General features: G+C 38.3%; 1 protein-coding gene across 1 annotated transcript in view; it reads left to right on the top strand.

Moving 5' to 3' along the window:
• Positions 1-24,607, top strand: part of WDR49 (WD repeat domain 49) — a gene marked incomplete at both ends in the record, with an annotated part of 205,975 nt that overhangs the window by 177,543 nt on the left and 3,825 nt on the right. The window contains 2 exons of the mRNA XM_080915350.1: positions 8,967-9,070; positions 11,269-11,415. Coding sequence (XP_080771476.1) covers positions 8,967-9,070; positions 11,269-11,415 — 251 coding nt within the window. The remainder of the gene's footprint in view (positions 1-8,966; positions 9,071-11,268; positions 11,416-24,607) is intronic.

The following is a 24,607-nucleotide window of genomic DNA, read 5'->3' as shown; positions in this document are numbered from 1 at the left end:
TAGGTCTCCTGAAACCAAAGCACCTTTTCTCACACTGCCATGTAAACTAGTTTTGAAGAAAAAAATAAGCCTCTTATTGTATTCTTCTGTTTTCCCTTTTCTTCTCTCATACAATACATCTGAATTCAAGCTTCCCCTCCCATCTACTCGTCCACGTTCCCTCCCAACCTCCATTTTCCTCAGATCCACTTCTCTATTTTTCTTCAGAAAAGAACAGGTATGAGTGATGCATGGCCATTCTTAGTCAGTGATAATGAATGAGTCTCTGATATGTTAACTAGTTAAGAGATCCCTAAGCAGTTGTTATCCTCCAACTTCTCAGACAAGTGGTACCCACCAGAGACGGAGCTATAATGGTTCTGAAATGCCCTTAGAAACCCCAGGTGGCACACGTGCTCTCCTACTTAATTTTTTTTTTGTCTTTGCATCTCCTCTTAGGAATATTCACCTCTTTTCAGTTTCCATTATATTTTCTTATTTTTATTAAATCAAGCAACCTTGTTTTAAAAAACAGAGAAAAATGTACAAACTTTAAAATAATTTTTACATAAAACTGCACAAATATATTTTTGTCAGTACTTGATTTTTTTTTAAAGGTGTGATAGTATGCATTGAAAACTTACTAGTTACAATGAGCAAAAAGTACATATAAAACAAAACGTAACATGGAACTAGTCAAAGTTTTCTTGGTGTGTAAAGATTAAACATAATGATTTTTAAATACCAAGGATTGCTACAAGGATGCATTATTAGCTCCTGATTTATTAATGATTTAAGAACTAGGTGTACCATGCTCTAAAAGGGTGTTATAAACTTATTTATTTTTCTAAGAAGGACTGAGGCTTCCTCATTTTGGCCATCCTTCCTTTTGAGCTTCATATGGTTTGTGAGTAGTTTCTTGGGTATTCAGAGCTTTCTGGGTCTAGTATCCAATTGTCAGTGACTGTATATTGTGTCTGTTCTTTTCTCACTGGGTTACCTCACTCAGGATGATATTCTCTAGATGCATCCATTTTCCTAGGAATTTTATAAAGTCATTGTTTCAAATAGCTGAGTAGTACTCCATTGTGTAAATATACTACATTTTTTGTATCCATTCATCTACTGAAGAACATCTGGGTTCTTTACATCTTCTGACTATTATAAATAAGGCTGCTATGAACATGGTAGAGCATGTGCCCTTATTGTATGTTGGAGCATCTTTGGGGTATATGACCAGAAGGGAAATAACTGGATCTTTAGGTAGTACTATGTCCATTTTTCTGAGCAACTGTCAGGCTGATTTCCAGAGTGGTTGTATCAGCTTACAACCCCACCAACAGTGGAGGAGTATTCCTCTTTCTCCGCATCCTCACTAGCATCTGCTGTCATCTGAGTTTTTGATTTTAGCCATTCTGACTGGTGTGAGGTGGAATCTCAGGGTTGTTTTTATTTGCATTTCCCTGATGACTGGGGATGTTGAGCATTTCCGTAAGTACGTCTCAGTCATTTGATATTCCTCAGTTGAGAATTTTTTGTTTAGCTCTGTACCCTGCTTTTAAAGTCATTTTTATTAGGTACTCTGTATTTACATTTGAGATGTTATCCCTTTACCCTGGCCTGCACCCATCTCCCCTTTTACCTACAGTTGCCTTCACAAAGGTGCACTCCCTTCTGATTTCCCCTCTCCACCCCATTGCCTTGTCATTCCCCTGCATTGGGACAATGTGCCCTCTCTGGAACAAAAGCCTCTTCTCACATTGATGCCAGACACTGTTATCTTCAGCTACATACACAACTGGATCAATACATCTCTCAAAGTGTGCACAGAGGTTGGTGTTTTAGTCCATGGGAGTTTTAGATGTTTTGGTTGGTTGATAATGTTATTTTCTCATGAGGTTGCAACCCCTTTCAGCTCCTTAGGTCCTTTCTTTAGCAACCTCATTGGGATCCCCGAGTTCAGACTGATGGTTAGCTGCAAACCTGTTCAGCTGTATCCATATGACTCTATCATAGTTCTTGAGGGGGCATCTCTGTCTGGTTCCTGCCAGTAAGTACATTTTGGGATCAGCTATAGTGCTTGGATTTGGTGACTGCATATGTGATGGATCCCCAGGTGAGACTGTTTTTTAATAGGATTGCCCACTATATTTTAATGGCAATCACTCTTCTGAAAGTCAGATATCTGTGGAATGCAAACAATAGGTTCTTGGCCCTAGCATATATAGATCGATTTACAATCTGGCTTTACACAGAAATGCTCCTTTGACTTCAAGGTTTAACTTAATTCTGTTCTATATGTTGTCATTTAAGTAAGTCAATTTTATACTATAATTCTTGGAAGGTTCTTTTACTTTCCACCCACTTTTAAAATTTCTGCATTGGACAATGTGTAATTTATAAAAGATACTTAATTTAAACTGTATTGAATTATACTATAAAAAGCCAATGATTCAATATGGGTACATATCATCATACTTTGGGAAAAGTCATGGTACAGTATTAACTATTAAAATGAAGGAGTTGCTGTGTCATCTGGAAGAGCCACAGGAGGGCTCTAATTCCTGAGCTTAGGAAGAATTCTGCACTCTCTCTCCACTGACTATCCAGGGAGAAGCTGCCCAGAACTCTCAGGGCACAGTTGACAATGCTGCCTGGGAACAGACCCTACTGTCACAAATAAGAGCCTGCTCAGTTGCATTCTAACTGGTGTGAGGTGGAATCTCGGGGTTGTTTTGACTTGCATTTCCCTGATGGCTAAGGATGTTGAGCACTTCCTTAGATGTTTCTCAGCCACTCGATATTCCTCGATTGAGAACTTTTTGTTTAAGTCTGTACCCCATTTTTAATAGGGTTGTTTAATTCTCTGGTGTCTAGCTTTTTGAGTTCTTTGTATACCTTGGGTATTAGGCCTCTATCTGATGTGGGGATGCATAGTCTTTAGGAATAATAAAAAACCCAGGATAGAAAAAATCCTTGTCAACAATAAAACCACTTCTGGAGGAATCACCATCCCTGACCTCAAGCTGTATTTCAGATCAATTGTGACTAAAACTGCATGGCATTGGTACAGAGATAGGCAGGTTGATCAATGGAATAGAATCAAAGACCCAGAAGTGAACCCACATGCTTATGGCCATTTGACATAAAAGCTAAAAACATTCAATGAAAATGACTGTCTCTTCAACAAATAGTGCTGGTTCCATTGGCAACCAGCATTCAAAAGAATGCAAATTGATTCTTTATTATCTTTTTGTACAACACTTAAGTCCACTTAAATCCAAGTGGATCCAAGACCTCCACATAAAACCAGGTACACTGAAACTAATAGAACAGAAAGTGTAAAAGAGCTTAGAATACATAGGCACATGGAAAAATTTCCTGAACAGAACACCAGTTGCTTATGATTTAAGATCAAGAATCGACAAATGGGACCTCATGAAATTGCAAGCTTCTGTAAGGCAAAGGACACCGTCAAAAGGACCAAACAGCAACAAGCAGATTGGGAAAAGATTTTCACCAATCCTACAACATATAGAGGGCAAGTATCCAATATATACAAAGAACTCAAGAAGTTAGACTAGAGAATCAAATAATCCCATTTAAAAAGGGGGTACAGAGCTGAACAAAGAATTCTCAACTGAGGAATATCAAATGGCTGAGAAGTACCTAAGGAAATGCTCAACATCCCTAATCATCATGGAAATGAAAATCAAAACAGCCCTGAGATTCTACTTCACACCAGCCAAAATGGCTAAGATCAAAAATTCAGATGACAGCAGATTCTGGCAAGGATCAGGAGAAACAGAAACTCTTCTCCACTGTTGGTGAGATTGTAAGCTGGTACAACCATTCTGGAAATCAGTCTGGTGGTTCCTCAGAAAATTGGACACAGTACTACCCGAGGACCCAGCTATATCACTCCTGGGCATATACTCAAAAGAAGCTCCAACATATAACAAGGACACATGCTCCACCATGTTGAAAGTAGCCTTATTCATAATAGCCAGAAGCTGGAAAGAACCCAGATGTTCTTCAATAGAATAATAAATACAGAAATTTGGTACATATACACATTGAAGTACTAATCTGCTATTAAACACAATGTCTTCATGAAATTCCTAGGCAAATGAATGAACTTGAAGCCATCATCAAGAGTTAGGTAACCCAGTCACAAAAGAACAGTCATAGTATGTACACTTATAAGCTGATACTCGTCCAAAAATCTGGTAATATCCAAGAAACCATACACAGAACTTTTGAAACTCAAAAACAAAGAAGGACATAAGGTGGATACTCCAGTTCTTCTTATAAGGAGAAACAAAACTTTTCTGAGAAGAAATAAAGGGACAAATAGAGGAGGGAGATTTGAAGAAAAGATCATCGAGAGACTAAACTATGTGCCTAGTGAACTTAATAACTATTGGTTATGCCAAGTATTGCTTACTGGCAATATCCTGATATGGATTCCTCCTCAGAGGCTCTGCCAGAGCCACACTGATACAGAGGAGGATGTCTGCAGCTAACCATCAGACTGAACAGGAGAACTACAATGAAGGACTTAGAGAAAGGATTGAAGGGTCTGAAAGAGTCTGCAATCCCATAGGAAGAACAAAATCAACAACTAACCAAGCCCACCACAGCTCCCAGGAACTAAAACATCAACCAATGAGTTTGCATGGAGAGACCCATGGTGCTAGGTCCATACGCAGCAGAGGATAACATTGTCTGGCATAAATAGGACGAGAGTTCTTTGGTCCAGCAAAGGCTTGTTTTCCCAGTGTATTGGAATGCCAAGGAGCTGAGGTGGGAGAGGTAGGTTGGGAGAGGGAGCACCTTCATGGATGCATAGGAAGGGGGAGGGAGATGGGATTGTGGAAAAGGGATGACATTTGAAATGTAAATGCAGAAAATATCCAATAAAAAAAGGTTGGAAAAATCTGGGACATTCCTAGTTCTCAAGCTTTTGTACTTAGTTTATGTCTATGATACTTTTTCAGTGAAATTATATTACTAACTCAATAGTTGTAAAGTTTGCAACCCACCTCACCTATTTCCACTACCATATTTTTACTCTTTCAAACTTAACTCTTAAAATGCTCAGTTTAATCTGTGAAGACCATAAGTGGCTAAATAATATGATAGGTTTTAAAGGTTTAGTTTATTAGCTTTTCTTATATTTGTGACCATGTGTACATTTTGCTCATGAGTGCAGGTTCTTTAAAAGGTGTAAGGTGTTTGATTTTTCTGGACTGAGAGCTGCAATCAATTGTTTGCCATTCTATTGGAGACCGGGAATCAAACTAGAGTCCCATGCAAAAGCAATATTTTCTCTTAACAGCAGAATTACCTATGCAGCCCTGATAATATACTAATTTTATAAGCAATAACATAACCTATTTTGAGGGGAATCAATGCAGCATTACTGGGAAAGAACTTCACATATACCCAAAATTTATTTTCAGAAAGCAAACTGTTAATCCGGAGATTTGATAGAAAAACTAGCTTCACCATTTTGTTCAAAATATGAATTAAGTTCTATTAATTATTAAATACCAATCAAGAGATAGACTTTTGTCAGAACCATTTCCCAGAAATTACCTAACTTGAATGGCCTCAAGTTACATGTTGCAGTGGCTCATAAGGACAAACCTATAGGCTACCGCATTTTCCCATAAGGGGTTGTTATTTCCCAAAAAATACAATTCTGAGCTCTCAAGGAATTTACCTCATTCCTGAGCAGATGGAGCTTACAGATGTATATTTTAGAATTATACCATCCTCTCTTTAAAAATGTATAATTCTAAATACATCTATCATAGATACGTGGACACTCAAGGACATTGTCCAACTTTTCTCCTCATCTCACCTAAATTATGGAAACTTTCCTCTAAAGGAAAGTTAAATAAAAACAGTAAGCTTTCTATTAGTGTAAACTTGACAATATAATATCAACTTGATGATGAAGGTTAATATCACCAATTAGTGACAATGCAATGTATCTCTCAGAGCAATCAAGACAACACTTCACCCTCATTGCATTGTTCCCAGTGATCAAAAAATCCAGTGTAATCACATGAAAAAAATCATACAGGTCCAACTTAAGGGATAGTATAAAAAAATATGACAGGAGCGCTTTGAAACCACCAAGGTGGTGATAACCAAGAAAACTACGAGTAAGTCTCATAGGCTAGAGAAGCTCAGAATTCAAATACTTAAAGAGAACTTTGACATCGCAAAAAGGACACTAAAAACAACAACAACATGAATATCACTAACATAACTTGTAGTTAATAATAACTAATGTTGATTTTTAAAATAAATAATTTTTTTAAATTGATATATTTATTGGTAAGTGTATATGTATGATTTTAAAAGCTCATGTGCACCATTTGCTTACTGCAGCCAGTGGGGGCCAGGAGGCATTAGATTGCCTAGAACAAGAGTTACAGGTGACAAAGTGAAGTCATGTCACTCCAAGGAATACTTGAAAGGAAAGTTTTTATTGTAGATATGAAGGAGAGTACAGCCAGAGGTATCTGGGAGAGACTAAAGCCGGAAGAATAAATAGTACACTGAATATGACCAATGAAAGAAACATGAAAGGCCATGAAAGGAACTGAGGAGGGAGAGTAGAGAGAAAGAGAGGAAGAACCAGGGGCAAGGAGAGGGTGGCAAGAGAGGAGGATAATGAGAAGGTGAAGAGGTCATGTATCTGGTCTGGCAGAGTTATATAGGAATGAGAACTGGGGAGAAAGGAAGTCCATGAGCAGGAGAAGTTTAGGGAAGGAAACAGGATGGAAAGAGCTGAGAAGACCAACAGGTAGTAGTGATTCTGAGAAATCTTGGAGGCCAGCATCTACTTTCGTACACTAAGAGCCACCACTAATAATCACTTTTCCCGAGTTTGTTTGTTTGTTTGTTTTGGATTTGGCAGTAGTGAGTTGGTATGTAAGCGCTGGAAACTGAACACTGGTCTTCATGAGCTCTCCAGCTTATATTGTTTAATAGTGCTTTCTTAAAATGTAATAAGCATCAATGTAAGATTTCCAAAGGATGAAATAAAGTAAGTGAGAGATGTCCCAGAATTTTGGATCTTTATTATGACACCTTGTAAACCTAAAAATGGTTTCCAGAGTACAATGTTTATGAATGATTAGACATACAAGTCAGTACATTCTTAAGTTGTGTAGTTTAATATTAAAAACGAGTCACGGATTTACTTTATTCATATTTTAAGATGAATTTGTAAGATGCTATAAAATAGAATAAAGCAAAAAATAATAAATTAACATTTATTGAATAATAGTATTAGACACATCATGAATTGTTATCCACAGACCTCTGTAAAACCCACAGCAAGATAGTGGGTAAGACTGCTTAGTGGAAAAAGACTTTCCTGCTATTGTCGAAGACTGGAGTTTATTTTTAGCCACTACATCCAGACATCCAGAGATATTACCCATCTGTACCTAGAGCTCCAAGGGATGTGACTCTGTCCCTGTTCTCTACATCCATTTGAATGAACACACACACACACACACACACACACACACACACACACATACACACACTAAAATAGTTTCCCCAAACCATGACACCACAGAGTGCTGAAGTAAAATTGAGACTGAGAGAATTAAGAATTGCTTCATGATTCAATTTTTACAAAATTTGCAATAGATTTGGAATAAATGTTATTAAATTGGAGAGTCATAAGTACAAAAGGCCAGGTGATATGGGAAAGGAGTTCCAGAAAGAGGGAAGTCAGAACATTCCCATGGTTCCACATGGCTTGAGCAAGATGGATATTTTCAGATCTGGTGCTCTTTATACATCCCTAGCGACTTTTGTAAACAGAAGTTTTATCTGTTAAGCTAGACATCTTTGATAGTGAATCTTAAGTATCTGATACCATTTTCTCTTCCCTGGCAGATTTTATAGAGGTATAAAATATTTCCCCTCGTGTATTAGTCAAAGTTCTTTAAAGGAACAGAATTTATTTGTGTGTGTGTGTGTGTGTGTGTGTGTGTGTGTTTGTATGTGTGTGTGAGTAGTAGTAGTAGTAGTTTACAAACTATAATCTGGTTAGTCTAACAATGACTGTCTTCCTGCAGAAAGGCAAAGAATCCAGTAAAGAACATGACACTGGGTGTCTCAGCAGTTCCAATCTGATGATGGAGTCTGAAAGATTTTCTGGACAGTTTCTGGTTTTCAGTCAACACTGAGAAACCAATGAAATAAGTCTAACACCAGTAAATAAATGTTTAATGAATAGTACAGACAAATTTGCCATTGAGACTGGTGGCAAAGAGGCAAACTACAAATGCCTCGTTCTTGTTCTTCCATGTCAATTTGCATAGACTATTGGCAGAAAACATGGTCCAGATTTAGGGTAGGTTTTCCTACACCAAATGATCTAATAAATAAAATCCTACACAGATGTGGCAGCTGCTTGGGTTTTAGTTGATTACAGATGGAATCAAGTTGACAACCAAGATCAGGCATCTTAGCTCCTCATGTTTCCTTGTTAGGTGATGGGCATTCCAGCCCATCTAAAGTTTTTCATAGATCCAGAGAGTAGCTTAAGATAACTCCTCATTTTTGGCTTTTGGGTACCATAAAAAACATGGTATGGGAGATGCTGAAAGATAGCAATGCTCCCAATGCTACCAACGAACAAGGCAATGGGAGTGTGAATTTGTTTCTGTGGAATTTCCTGTTGTATCATTTTCCCCTGACTTTGCAACTGACAGTGTTTTCTGGACTACACCTGTGTTTCTCTCTTCTGTGCTGTCACTTGAGTAGCTGATATCTTATTTAAAGTCATGGCTTCAATAATTTAAGGCAGTATTACTATTGTGACTTACAAACACAGAACTAAACATGCTTTTTGTAAAGGTAAGATAGGAATTACCGTATCAGACAGTATCTGTCTGTTCTTATAGCTATTACTATATTATATCATGAATTATCTTCTTCCCTACCAGATCATCAGAAGAAATGAATTTCAGCCTAACATATAAGAAGAGAAATATCTTTAGTAACAAAACACATAAACCTTGCTATGATGAAATTATACAAAAATCAACCAGTAAGTAATAACTATAAACACAATATAGAATGACATTTTATAAAAGAATGTGAATAAGACAAAGAACTTTGTTATCTAGCAAGAATATTCACATATCATAATAAATACAATTTTTGGTTTTATTATCTTCATTTGATGGAAGAGGAGGGTAAGACTTGGGCCTATTAAGTAACATGCAATGTTCATGGCATACAAAGCCAGAAAACCTGTATAATTTACTTCCAATAGTTACAAAATAAAATTAGCACCAGTATTAAAATACTTTGCACTAACTTCAAGGACAACAAAACAAAAGAAAACAAAGCAAAGCAAAGCAGAGCAAACAAACAAAAACTAAGGGCAAATGGGGGATGGATGGGTAAAGCGCCTGAAAGACCTGAGCACCTGAATTGCACTGTGGCTCATTGTGTCCATAGAAAAGGATGCAGACAAGGCACAAAGGGATGTTGGTGCTAAGCAGGGTTTCTCCTTTGTTCAGAGTAGAATCACAGCCTATGGGTTGCTGCCACCTATATTCAGAGCGGGTCTTACTGAAAATACTCTTACTAACATTTCCAGAGGTGTGTTCTCAAGGTCATTATGATTTGACATTGCACACACACACACACACACACACACACACACACAACACACACACATATCTGGATTTGGATCTATCTCTACATTTTTACATATACATACACATATACATACAAGTATATATATCCATTTCTGGATCTATCTCTCTATATATATACATTTACGTGCACATATACATATATGTATGCATGTATGTATATATGTATATCCCTTCCTCTAAGGAGGATAGGCCTCCTCCATCTACTAATAGTGCCACTTCCCATGGGTCAAGCATATTCAAACTACCACAAGGGCCCTGTTTTAAAATAATGATGATGATGATGATCATGATTATGTTGATAATTCAAGCATTGAATCATTGCTACATTAAATTAGTCAGTTTCTTAGTAGTAAAAATAAAGTTTTTCCCTGAAACTCTAAAATTGAATGAAACTGCTTACTAGAATATTTTCTTAAACTCATAGTCAATAGCTGAATTTTAATGAGGCAGATATAGTGACTTTAGAATTTTTGGTGAAACTACTCTCAAAATGACAATACCCTTCCTATAAGTTTATTTTGTCCTGGGATCTATGACATATTATACATTAAAAAATTCTTTAACCAGCAACAGTTGTTTTAACTCAGAAAAGAGTTTTTCTAGTTCTTCTAGTTGGTAAATAGTATAGAATTCACCAATTGTTTAAATTCTGGTAAATTATCGATAAGGAACGTGAGGGGCTAAAGCTTTAATGAACCCTTTCAAATGGAGACAATTGCTTGGCTTAGCATCCTGACTCTCAAAGACTGAACACTATTCTAGTACCATCAGCATTATGGAAAGTATTAAACATGTAAAGTCTAGTACAATCATTCTTTTATTTCATCTATATTCAAAAACTATCAGAAGCCAGGAGTGGTACATGGGAACCCATAATTTAGTATGCTCTCTGAGTGATAATTCTGATGGGTGATAAAATAGAAGAGCAAGACTTAACATACCTTGGAGATCACATACATGGTGATAGGTAACCAGTTTCTGCCTCCACAGGACTAAGCCACAGAGCATAAAACTGTATCTTGATCTAGTATTTATTAATTTTGATTTTATTATTACTTGTCATATGAGGCAATAATTTTATTCAGTTTGCTCAAAATTTTGCTTTTAATGTGTGGCTGATATAGATTATTTACCTTTTCACAGACAAAATGAATAAGATACTTTTTGGGATTATCTTATAGTGGAATGAAAAAGCACCTGTCAATTCCAAATTTTAGATGTTTTTATTCAAGAATCATTGAAAAATATATTCTATTTCACTAAGAATATAATTTTCTTGGTGATAAAAGAGAGATTCAAGCCTTTCCAAAACGATAGAATATTTATTTTCAAGGGAGTATTGTAGAAAATCCACAAAATGCAAAACAGACAAAAAGGAAACCTGAGTTGTTCTTTGTCCCTTTGACCAGGACAGACCCTGTGAGGATGGGGAGAAGGTGTGGTGAACCCTGCAGCCATGCAGGCTGGGTAACAGGAAGGCTAACGTTGAAAGGGGAAATTGGGAATGCATTAGCTCAATTGAAAGAATAATGACATTGTCCTTTCTCTCTCTTCTTTCCCTTAAATTTGCTGTTTGAAGGCACATTTGGGTGCTTAAGCCTTAGAAACTTGAAAGAGCTGCCTGAAGTGAATAAGCCAGCATTTCTTCTAGACCCGGACAAGTACTTTAAGGAAGAGCCAGAAGAGGATGAATCCCAAATTCCAGAGCTTCCTTTGTTCTCTGAAAGTAAGTCCCCAGCCTTCCTCCAATCACCTTCCGTTCTTCATACCGCTCAATTAAAGGAAAACGGAACAAAGGGGAAAGGCATGGAAATAACACGTTTGCCTTGTAGGTGGGTGTGAGACAACCAGTGCTGTGGCTGTCAAGATCCACAGCTCTGTGCTCTCAGAAAGAGGAGCTAACGGGCTGCAGTACATGACATGCATATTCCTACTGTGTCACGCTTCTCAAAGCAGACTGCCTTGGATACCCGGAGTCTGCCATGGATGAATACCTCTCCTCCCTAAATAACCTTCATTTTCAACATTGATACTAGAGACAGAAACATCACGAAATTCTAAAGCTTTAGAGGAGAGTCTCTGCAATCTGACTCTGTTCTTTTCACGACTCTATAAATAGAGGCTACTTAAAGTGCATTGTCTCAGAGGCTCCAGCTGCAGTGCAGGGCTAATAAGAGAGGACAAGGAAGCTTAACTTGAATGATCTCTGAGGATTTCGAAAGAACATGTGCACAAATGTGCTCTATTTTTCAGACTAGTGTAGTCCTTGCCATTTGAGAGCATTTGACAAGTAAGATCTGGGCAAATATCTTTCCTACAAGAAGCCTTGTGGGAATTCTGGCAACATAACTTAAGGTGGGAGAGACACTGAGAAGGCATATGGGCACTGTAGGGAATCTCATTTGAAATAATTGATGGAAATGGAGTGTTTTCAACCTGTAATGCTGAAAGCAAACAGGGCTTCCTGGCAGTCACCTGAAACTCACAGACTCTACACTTTTTCATTTCTTGACATATAGAGTTCAACATCATTTTTGAGCAATAACATTGCAGGAGGGAGTTGCTTTCTTACATTCATACAAGTTGACATTTAAACTCCTATCTTTGTCCTGTGTGGAAAAAGATAACCAACTGGTCCTATATCATAATTTTTTTCAAAATTGTTTTTATTTAGGACAACTGTCATTTCTTTTCTCTTTTTCTTTTTATTGTATATTTTCTTTACTTATATTCAAATGTTATCCCCTTTCCCAGGTTCCCCTCTTGAGTCCTCCTGTCCCCTCTTTCCCCAACCCTATGAGAATGCTTCCTCACCCACTCACTCCCTCCCATCTCCCAGCCCTGGTATTCCCTTACACTGAGGTTTGAGCCTTCACAGGGCCAAGGACCTCTCCTCTCCTGATGCCTGATATGTTGTTGCTGGAGCCATAGGTCCCTCCGTGTGTACACTTTGGCTGGTGATTTAGTCTCTGGGATCTCTGGGTGGTCTGGTTGGTTGATATCATTATACATCCTGAGGGGTTGCAAAGTGTCATTTCTTATCACTATATTTTCTAGTCCCCTAATTCTACTTTACGAGATCTTTCTTAAGCTTCCTCTTTTCGAAATCTCTAATTATGTGCCTAGTTTCTTTAGTTTTTTTCTTCTCATTTCTTTTAGAAGTATTTATCCAAAAACTTTAGGTCTTTATGTGCATGGAATGGGTCTTCAAATCTGCCACCCTGACATTTTTCATAAGGATGGATGATTTAACATTAATAATGAATATGTGCGCTGGCAAGATGGATCCCAGAATAAAATATTTGCTGTTCACTAGAATGTGACTCTCCAGAATGCATATGAGTGGAACGGGGTGCATTGTTTCAGTCTGTAAACTTAGCACCCAAGAATTAAAAGAGTCACCAAGAGGGGATTCTCAGGAAAAGCAGGTTAGCTAGAATTGCCTGTATGGTGATCTGTGAGTTCAGCAAGAAACCCAGTCTCGCCAAATAAACCAGAGAATGGCCAAAAAAATCACCTGATACATTTGGGCTTCATATGTACATGTACATTCATGTACATACACCACTATACATGTGCCTATACACGTGCACATATAGGCTCACTACACATACATTAAAAACAAAAAATGAAGGGAATATTTATCTTTTTGCATGAATCACGGACCCAGAAAATCTGGGAGCATCTAGTAAAAGATAGTATCAGAGTCAGGACAAAGCACAGGGCTGAGCATATGAGAAGACCAAGGTAGAACAGGAAGACAGACTTCAGGCATGACAAACATGAGACCTGGTACATAAAATGCACAGGGCAAGTAATGGGATAGAGAGGCCAGAAACACAAACCATTGTTAGTCTTGAGACTCCCTGCATGTGGAGGAACTACTTATGTTCTACAGTATCAGGAAGATATACTTGGTTTCCTCTTATGGACATGGAGACAGTGCCAGAGAATACCACAAAACCACATTGCCCAACAAATCTCACAGAAGAGATTTACTGGGAGGAGAAAACCCAGGAGGGTGGCTGCCTCTGCTCAGGTCAGAAGACAGCAAGCCAATGAGCAGTAGGCGAGGCTTATATAATATTTCTTAGGAGGTGAGCTTTTTTTTTCCAGTTGTGGTGTGATTTCTAGTTCTGAGCTTGTGGTTGCTCAAAAATGGTTGTTTTTTTCTGCTCTTGGATTGGTGTGCTTCTGTGGCAAGCTCAGAGTTTGTTTTAGGGGTTGGTGGGATTTTTTAATTTTTTTTTAGGGCAAGGACTGGCCACATTCTCACATCAGAGCTGGGAATGACAGTTACAACCATTAGAAAATGATCATTAGGGCCATTAGTGAAGACCTGGGGTTGAAGCCTAGCTGATAGAACTCCTGGACAGGGCCTGACTATGGCCTGGCTACTTTCATGCCTTGAGGAATTACAAAGTACACACATTTTATAAAGGGAGTTTATGGCAAGAAGCCTTTCTCTGCCCCTTGAATCAGCTTTAATAAGCTAACATTTTCCCCTATTTTGTTTCCTATTGATTAACATTAGGGGTCTGGAAGAGGAGAAACTTTATCATTAGAGTACTTCCTGATAATTAGGGGTATTGAGTTTCTTGGGGGAAAGTTTGATCTTCACCATCAGGATATATTCAGGTGTTGCAAGCTAGGGGCTGGTAAATCTGTAGTTCCAACTGATTACAAGGCCAGTTAGAAATCTTTTGGTTCTGTTGTTGAAGAAACCTGGACAAAGACAATATGAAGCAGGGTGTGGTTAGCAGGATTAAGAAAAGAAGGAGGGAGGGGCTTCAAAAGGGTAGTATCCAATTTCTGAAATTTTTTGCAGATCTGTCTGAAGTTCTTATATCTTTTCTTTTACTATAGGAGAGTGGTTAAGGTAGAAGCAATATACCCCCTTCCCCAGCAAGAGACAAAGACCACCACTCTATGCTGTCACTATATCTGACCCTCATTGATATAGTGACACTATTTATAACACTATGGAATCCATTGATATCTGACAGTCATTGATATTTTATAACACTATGACATCCATTGAGTCTGTTTGGCCTTGAAGGGTAAGGATGATCTGAGCTGCCCATTTGGCAGGCTGGATGAACTTCGAGGAAAACCAAGGGTAAAAAGCTAAGGAAGTGGCCGGTCTTGCTGATGGCAGCAGTTATGTCCAGGACTGCTAGAAAGGGTATGACCTGAATCACTTGGTCATCATCCTGTGCCCCTAAAATCCAGTGACAGAATTTGGGAAGGGTTTTTTGCTGGGTATCATTTTTAGTTTTGGGTAAAGGAACACCAAGGGAGTCATGCCAGACCACCCATGAGGTAGGCAACTATACGCACAAGTGCTGCAAAGAATCAAGGCATTATGAATGCTTGGGAATATGGGTTGAGGTGTTATTATGGTCTGCATACTCCAGTGTGTCCACAAAGTGTGTTCCTAAAGAATAAAAACAGTCTGCCATAGCAAAGAGACAGTTGTGGGAGAGATAAGGGGGGATGAGATATTTGGGTTAGAGCAATTGATGAAGTGAAAGACTCTAGTAAGACAATGGGCAAGGCCACAAATGGTGGCTGTGAAATTGACTCAGGAGGGATTGAGTGGTTAGGTAGAACATTATTTATTAGCGGATATGCAGAGGTAAAAGTCTAAAACAAGAGATGGTGTGACAGGAAAGTGGGATCAATATTATCTATAAGGAGTGACATTAGTGATATAAGGACCTATGAGGAGCTTTGAACCACGTTTTTTTTTTTTTTTTTTTTAACGATGTCTATACCTACAGGTTGAGAGAGTGGAATGTTTACCCTCTGTAACTTTATTGTGACTTTTGGGCTGTTTTGATGAATGTTATGTTAAAGTTTACCAATGACCCCCACTTCCCATCTGGGGTGCCATGTGTCTTTAATTAGAATATAAATTTGTTTGGATCATTTCTTTTTTTCTCCCTTAAGTCTTTATTTAAAATAAGAGGGACACATATAAAGATTTTTAAAGGCATTTTGGCATAACACTATATGAATATAATTTTGTTAGTACTTAATTCTTTTAGAGCTTTGATAGCATGCATTGAAATCCCACTAGTTACCATAAGCATAAAGTACATGTAGGACAGAACGTAATGTGAAAACAGTTATCTTGGTGAGTATAGATTAAGCATAATGATCTTTGAATACCAAAAATTGCCACAAGGCTATATTCTTAGGTTTTGAATTATTAATGATTTAAGGTTCAGGTGTACAACATTCTGAGTGGGTGCTATACATTTATTTTTTTCCTAAGAAGGACTGAGGTTTTCATTTTTTGGCCTTTGTTTTTCTTGAGCTTAATATGGCCTGTGAGTTGTTTCTGGGGTGTTCAGAGCTTTCTGTGGTTGGTATCCAATTATCAGTGACTGCATATTATGTCTGTTCTTTTGTTACTGGGTTACTTCACCCAGGATGATATTTTCTAGATGCATCCATTTTCTTAAGAATTTCATAAAGTCATTGTTTCTGATAGCTGAGTAGTACTGCATTGTGTAAATATACCACAATTTTTGTATCCATTCATCTACTGAAGGACATCTGAGATTTTTCCAGCTTCTGGCTATTATAAATAGGACTACTTTGAACATTGTGGTGCATGTGTCTTTGTTGTATGTTGGAGCGTCTCTGGGGTATATGCCCAGAAGAGGAATAACTGGGTCTTCAGATAGTACCATGTCCAATTTTCTGAGGAACTGCCAGACTGATTTCTAGAGTGATTGTACCAGTTTTTAACCCCACCAACAGTGGAGGAAAGTCCCTCTTTCTCCACATCCTTGCCAGCATCTGCTGTCATCTGAGTTATTAATCTTAGCCATCCTTGTTGGTGTGAGGTGGAATCTCAGGGTTGTTTTGATTTGCAATTCCCTGATGACTAGGGATGTTGAGCATTTCCTAAAGTGCTTCTCAGCCATTCGATATTCCTCAATTGAGAACTTTTTCTTTACCTGTGTACCCCCATTTTAATAGGATTGTTTGATTCTCTGGCATCTAACTTATTTGTGCAGTGACAGAGTTGCTATCACTGAAAATCAAGCATGCCAGTTTAGGCCATTTGAACTGTATTGAGGCCAAACTGCTTGTGATAACACTGTGAAACTTTAATAAAATCTTAGTTGGTGGTGGAAGGCAGAATTGATTGAGGGAGTTTCTAAAAGCCCTAAATAGGCATTGGAAGTAAAGGAAGTCCAGGAGGGCATAGAGAAACTCTGAGACTTTCAGGATAGAATTGAGAAACAAGAGAGACAAGGTCATAGAGTCTAAGAAGGAATTAAGGAAACTCAGGATTTATCAGAAATTTTCTAGGGAAGGAGGAAAGGAAACAGGGAGAGTTCCAGTCCAGTAGTGGGAGAGGAGCAAGTATCTTCATAACTAGAGTGTTGATCACATGTGGGGACCCAAAGAGTGTAGCAGGCTCTAGAAGCTGGAGAAAGGCTCTTTACCAAGTGAGAGGGAAGAAATGATTGGTTAGAGCAGGTAGAGGCAAGGAGGCAGACTCTAGGATTTGGAACTGAATGTAATGAGTGGCAGAATCAAATATCTATATTTACTTTAACAGAGGCAAGTCTGTAGTTGAGTCAGTTTGAAGTATTGAGACATGAGATGGTTGAAGCATAAGTGTAGCATTCTCTACTAATGCTATGTGAAGAACAATATCTGGAAGAGGGTGGTGTTTGAAGGCCCATGTGGGTTAGGATAGTACACATGGTAAAAGAAAAAGACAGTGATCAGTGACCCTAATGTTAACTTCTTTGATTTTCATTTAAGTTCAGCTGTAGCCCGAGTTCACAGACAAGGTGCCTATTCTTGGGTAGTATTGTTTAATTTTTTAATAAGTATGTGATGGGAACAAAGGAAGGTCCTAATTGGTGACCTAGGACCACAAGAACATATCCTTCCTTTTCAGTAACAAAGAGAACGAAGGGACAAATTAAGTGTGAAAGATGTAGAGATGGATCTTTGAAGACAGGGAGGGTGTTAAAATTAACAAAATGGCTTGGTAATGGTACAAGAATGGGCTCATGTGATGTGCCAAGAGCCACCTTATACAGGAAGTGGGCAAGAAGATATAAAGAAGAAATAAGGAATGTCAGAAGCCAGCCATTTCTGGGAAGGATAGAATTTTATCCTTGGTAATAGGGACTGTGAGTGATTATTTTTTAACCTAGAATAATGTTTTTGTGTGTTGAGGTGAGAGCTAATCCCATTTAAGTGATTTAAGGGGTGGATTACTGGACCTTAGAGAGTAAGACCCAACATCTCTGGCTGTACAGAAAGTTTAATAAGGTAGAGGTATCTGCCTTGCTAATTTGCTGGGGCAGTCTACAAAGGATCATATACTTATTGTATAGGCTAGCATTTAGGAAGAAACAGAGTAAGTCAGAGGGCAGAGCCTAGCCAAATAAATGTGGGCTGCCCTGAAACCTGTGGGGAGGATGTTCCCTGTGAGTTAGGTAGGAATGTGAGTATTGTGAGTGTCTAGGTTGGTCTAAGTAAAAAAATGAATATTTTGTGAATGGGGATCTAGAAGAACAGAAAGGAAGGCATCCTTGAGGCCTAGACCAGAGAAATGGCAGGTCTTTGATGGGTACAAGAGAGGCAAGTATAGAGATTGGGAAGAGGAACAATTGCTGAATTGTCAAGTCAAATATCCTGATCCAAACAACAGTTTCCATTGTTTGTTTATTTTTTAAACTACGAATATGAGGTATTAAATGGTGGTGGGGGGGGGGAATGAGGCCCAGAATATTCTTTCCTAGTAGGTCAAAGGTAAGAGGCTTAATTCCCCTGAGTCTTTTGAGAGAAAGTAGGTATTGAGGTTGGATGATATATTTCATGTGGCTTGGTGAGGCTGGTAAAGTCTGATGATAGGGGAATAGAAAGGACAAGTGGGTCCCTTAAACTTCACCAGGACTGAGTAGGTATTCCCAAAGTCCAGAAGGAAGGAAATAGATTTTCCTAATACTGCGATAACCACCTGAGGTTCCTTGTTGGAGACGAAGTAGCCAGGCCAAGGAAGCCCAGACCCCCTTTGCCATCCATGGTCATAGCAAGGAGGTCAACTGAAGGATAATCTGGGATTGATGATCTCAGGCCACAAGGGTTATGGGGGCAGCCAACACCCCAGTGCCTTTTTTTGACAGCACCCTGGACATAGTTCAGATGTTTTATCACGATTTGGACAGGCCCAGGTTCAGTGACCCTCCTGACAACATCTGAAACAGATATGTGATAGTTCTTGGGTTTTGGGAGACTGTGGAGCCTAGGCCTTTGTTTTATCAAGTAGCTAGGCTGTAACTAACATTAGGTATTTTGTTTTCAAGCCTTTTTTACTTTTCCCATGGTACACCTTGAAAGCCACAGCTAAGAATTCCACTTTTGTAGTCAGAGGTCTTCTCTGGAGACACGTAAGTTTGGCCTTAATATTTGGACACTCTTCAAGAAGTATCTTGTACGGTGTTGTTTTCCATCTTGGGTGGGTATTAGAATCCAGACTGTTATTTTTCTATTTGACTTGGATGATCTCATATTTTCATAATTTACTGCTTTTAGAGTGGCCTTCTGAAGACTAATATTTCCTTTGTGAATGGTCATCAATGAAAGATACTTTCTGAGTTAGGGATGGAAGCTTGTGTCTAATTCCAGTCTCAGCATTCAGACCACACCTGGCTTAGACCTGCATAGACCCTGTGAATGAAGCCACAATACTGAGTTCATATATGTATCTGTTGTTTCTAAAAAGCACTATTTTTTCTGGTCTCCATTCTCACTGGCTCTTAACAATTTTTCCATATTCTTTCTCACAGAGTTCTTTAAATTTTCCTCTGAAAAATGAAGAATTTAATAGAGATATCACATTTAGGACGGAATATTTCTATATCTCTCACTCTCAACACACTGCCAAGTAGTGGGTCTCTGTATTTCTTCTTGTCTATCGCAGAAGAGTTTACTAGTCTATAGGAGGTGGGACCTGAAAAACTGGAGCCTAAAAATGAATTTGACTAAAGTCTTATGCAATAGCTGAGTTATTTTTTTTTCAAAAAAGCATCAGACAATTAAAACTCTGAGGGATAAGAAGAATCACATGATGGATGAAGCTCTCATGAGCTCAAGGTGCATATAATCTTAAAGACAAGTTGCACATTGCAAAAACGTGTATTTCCAGATGCATATAAACAAATAGCCAGTTGTAATGAATTATATGAATTAAACTCACTCATATCTGCTACACCTGGGACGAGCATAAAAACACATTCCAAGATCAATTCCATGGTTTTGAAGGAGCAGATGTTTAAAGACTCTGCTGTGTTTCTTGGAGTTTTCTCATAAGCACTCAGAATTTTTCTCACAGGACTCCATTTTTGGACCATGTTCTGACATAGGAGGATGTTTCTCTGGTGACAGCCGAGGAAGTCACGGATCTATGAGTATGGCAGAATGTTGTTCGGAGTCATTTTATGACTATGTTTCTATAGCATACCATAGCATCCCTATGTCAGTGGCTTATCTAGTCACAGGTTCTGGGTGATCTGAGTGTCAAGCATGGATTTCTTCTCAAGGGATGGACTTTAAGTCCCATATGATAAGTGCTTACTTAAACTTCTCATGACACGGTTGATGACTTTACCAGAAACATATGTATGCTGTTTGTAGGAAGAAAAAAGAAATCACAGCAACTGAGGAGCAGCCAAGCCAAGAAACACATATTTTAAAATTAATTTAAGGTTCATCTTTGTTTTTCACAGAATTTTGAATGAAATATATAGATAGTATAGACAAGTGAGTCTTTGGAGCTGCAACTCTGGAGAAAATAAAAAAAGGGGGCTTTAGGCTCATAGTCTTCACCCACTATAAACTATATACTAATAATTTTAAAGAAAAATTTTACTTATAAAGGGAATAAAACATGTAAACAATAGTAAAGATTATTTGGAAATTGTACCATATAAGGAATTTGCCAGGTATCCACAGGGTTCTAAACTATAACTTCAGAACATAGGACACTTTTGAACAATTTCTAATCCCCAGGTAGCTTTTCTGTCTTGGCTACTGGGCTTTTAATATCCTTTTGTATTCTCTGTCTTTCTTTTTCAATGTGAAACGTCTTGTGCTTTCTCTCTTTAGCTTCCAAGTTGTTCCCAGTGGGTTCTCAAAACAGCTTGAAACACGCCTTTCATATGCTTTATTCATAGTGCTTAAAGCTAGCATAGGGTCAGGCTTCTCAGTAAACTCCCAGAACCATTCACACTGATTCCTTGAACCTGTAACACTTCAAGTGCAGAGAATATGCCGTATTAGGGACACTTCAGGCAAAGTGGATTTTGTCATTGTTGTTGTAGGCTGTCGAGACAAATACAATAATTATAGAGATGATTTTATTTCGGCTATTGTTACAGTGAGGATTCTTATGAAAGAAGGCAAACTCAGAGAACAAGAAGGAGGACTGTGCTTTGTGCACAAATGAAGAAAGTCATTTGTGAGTCTTTGAAAACAATGAAGAAGGATGGAGAGAGTTGTGTCTGAGTAATGTGAGAACAGCTGGGCTCTTTTGTGATGAATTGCTCTGGAGCACAAAAGAATTATTTTTTTAAAACCATTTTTGCATTGCAGAAGCTTAGTCTCAGGTAAAAGTGAACCTTGTCAATGTCAGGCTATTTTGTTGGTCTGAGCAAGTATACATTACTACTGAACAAGTCAGAGGAGGCCAAAAGCCTTCTGGACATGGTAAAGCAAGATCTCAGAAGCAGTCTTTCAGGAATCCTTGTTGGTACAGCTCCTGCAACACTTGCTGAACTACATGTTGCAAGGCAGTAGTTTCAGATGGCTAATGCTCTTAGAGTCGAGCAGTATCTGAGCTGTTGAGATTCAGTTCTTAGTGTTGTCTTTGGGTGATGTTGGGGACAGTGGCAAACAGTAATTGGGAATGTTAGTTAGTAGGGTTGTAGCTTCACAGTGAAGAAAGAATTGAGAATTAGTAATGGAGGTTTGTACAGGGAAATCGGGTCTAATGTAATTCAGATGCAGCTACCAAAACTGCTATCGACATGGAGGGAAGGAAGTCAAATGAATCTCTACCTAACAGGAAAGTTGTATATCCTTCCGTATCCTCCTGTTCTGGTCTGCTTTCTGATGTTGTGATAAATATTTGATGACATTCAACATAGAAAGAAAACATTTTAGCATATGGGTTTAGTGGTTTCAGTTCATGGCTGGTTAGCTTTGGTACTCTGGACCTACAACGAGGAACTACACCAAAGCTGGAATCATGTGACAGAAGAATGTCACCTTACTTAGCTGGATACAGTAAGAAAGTCAGGAGAAACAAGAGACACACATCTGCTTCTAATTTCCTTCCATTATATTTTATCTCCTGAAGGTCCCATCTCCCAACAGTGCTATAAGCTGTTGAAAAGAAACCGTTAACAAGTGGGTCTTTGGGTTGTACTTTCAAGTCACTCCACCTGCAAATTCAGAAAAAGACAAAATCCAAGACCTGTAAGCTTAACATGAATTCAATGACCGGCAAAGATGTTTATGACAAAATATAATTTTTGACAGAAGCACAAAATTCTTCTCTATGGCTAGTGCATATGAAAAACATATAGATGGGTTTTATTCAAAACCTAGTTATATATATGAGAGTTCACAGTATTTTATAGTCTTGTTTAATATGGCAAGTTCATCATTAAATTCACAAACACATACATTCAGAGGTCTATAAATTATCTGAATATATGAAAAAGATTTTCTAGCCTTGTAAGAGGGCTCAGTGGGAAAAGGCACATGAAACTTCCTCACCCTGATGATTAAAGTTCAATTTCTGGAACCCCCATGGCAGAACCAGACAACTGACTCTCATAACGTGTCCTCCAACCTTCATTGGCACATTGTGGTGTGCGTGCACCTGTCCATACAAACACACCGAGATACACACAAAATCAAATAAAATGCAGTAAAAGTATTTTGAAAATATAAACAAACAATGACCTCTATTAATGTCACTAAGAATCATAAAAATTGCTATTTTATTACGTCACCACTTTTTGCTGCCAGACTGTTGTTTGGATTTTTTTTATTGAAAACACAATATTCTCTCAAATAAGACACCCTGACCACAGTTTCTTCACCCTCCAGCATTATCAGCTTATTGTAACCTGATAGAGGCTAAAATTGACCAGAAATCTTTCAGTGCTGATCCAGAACATATGCTGGAGCATTTTCCTCAGGACATCACCAGGTGAGCATAAATGTTAGAGAGGCAGAGACGGTTTCTGCCCTTGGATGGGTCAGAATGCAATAAATCGCGAGATGATCAGGCAGTTCTCATATCCATTGCCCACACTGTAGCTAGGTAAAGTGTGGAGGTAGAGTAATGTGCCGGATTTAAAACATGGCTGGGAATCTTGGTGCGTAACAGTGTTTTCAGAAACCTGAGCATCCACAGATTATCCACAGCTTCTTGTTCTGTGCTGTTTACAGAGCATCTTCCACGTTTTAGGTAATCTTTGAGAATGTTTCTATTGTCGATGGTCTGAGGAAATTGTCAATCAGTGGGGAAAAAGGCTAGAGGTCAGAAGATAAACCACCTTTGTCATCTATAAGTCAGGTCGTCATGTTATTCTAGTGAAGATGTTTGTCAGTACTTTATAAGTAGCACATCCTTTACTTTTATCACTTTAAAAGTACATTGTGGTTTTCATTATAAAAATGGTTGTCAGGCAGCCAACTATGAAATGAAGTCATGAGTCTGCTTTGGATAACTTTTATTTTGAGATTTATTCTTATGCATATGGATGTGACTTTCTTCATCGGAGCTTTAAGAAGGCAGAAGGGGGCACTGAATTTTTGGGACCTGGTGGGCCAAGCAGTTACAGGCTGTAGATAATGGGTGCTGTGAATGGAATTCAGGCCCTAGGATAAAGCAGCAAGAGCTCATAAGTACTAAACCATTTCTTCAGTCCATAGACACACCAATTTTTATTTTTATTTTTATTCCATGTTTTCTTGTTTCTCTCCTGTCTTCTTTTCTCTGTGTGTATGTATGTGTGATAGAGACAGAGAGACAATCAGAGATAGAGAGAGTACGTGTATACCATGAAAAATAAAGGTTAGAAGACAACTTGTAATTTGTTGTTTTCTTCTATTAGACAGATTCCAGTGGTCAGACTTAGGCTATTCTGCTTGTTGTCAAGTGCCTTTACCTACTAAGCCACCTCAGCAGGCCATAGATTTTGATTTTTTTCAGTGCAGATGTTATGGTTAAACACATGAACATATGATTATGTATACCATGAACAACTACACTTTTATCATTATTTCTGAGCTCCAATTTCTACAATGTAAGGATCTCAGAATATGAGTGAGCAGCACCATGTTACTTATTAGTTCAAGCAAGTGTGTGTGTGTGTGTGTGTGTGTGTGTGTGTGTGTGTGTTTGTATAATAATTGATCTCTTTCCATTAACCAAAGATAATACTGGGTGCTAGGTTATAAGGTGTTGGAAAGTCAATCAAGGGTTTTACTCCATTGAATTTAACAGTAAACAAGTTCTGTGACTAGAGTAGGAAGTGTGTTTCTTGTTTTGAATGTCTGGTCCTCAGGTATTACAGCTACTTGGGAGAGGTGGTAGAACTTGAATGGGGAGTGAGGAAGTTGGACACAGGGACAATATCTTTGAGAGTTTTCCCTTTTTCCTGTTCCCTTCCTCTCTGCTCTTTTAATGTGAGGTAACCATTAAATGGCCACATGCTCCATGGTACCTCCCAACAGGCCCAGGATCGAAGGAGTCCATGAGCCAAAATTAATGATCTCTTGCTTAAAGTTTTCTCTTAGTATTTTCACAACAATAAGAAACTAACATGGTAATTAAATAAACCATATAGAATCTAAGCATG

This window comes from Micromys minutus (genome assembly GCF_963924665.1).
Source record: "Micromys minutus genome assembly, chromosome: 4".
Classification (NCBI taxonomy): Eukaryota; Metazoa; Chordata; class Mammalia; order Rodentia; family Muridae; genus Micromys; species Micromys minutus.
Note: the sequence above shows the minus strand (reverse complement) of the source record. Positions and strands in the feature narration are given on the sequence as shown.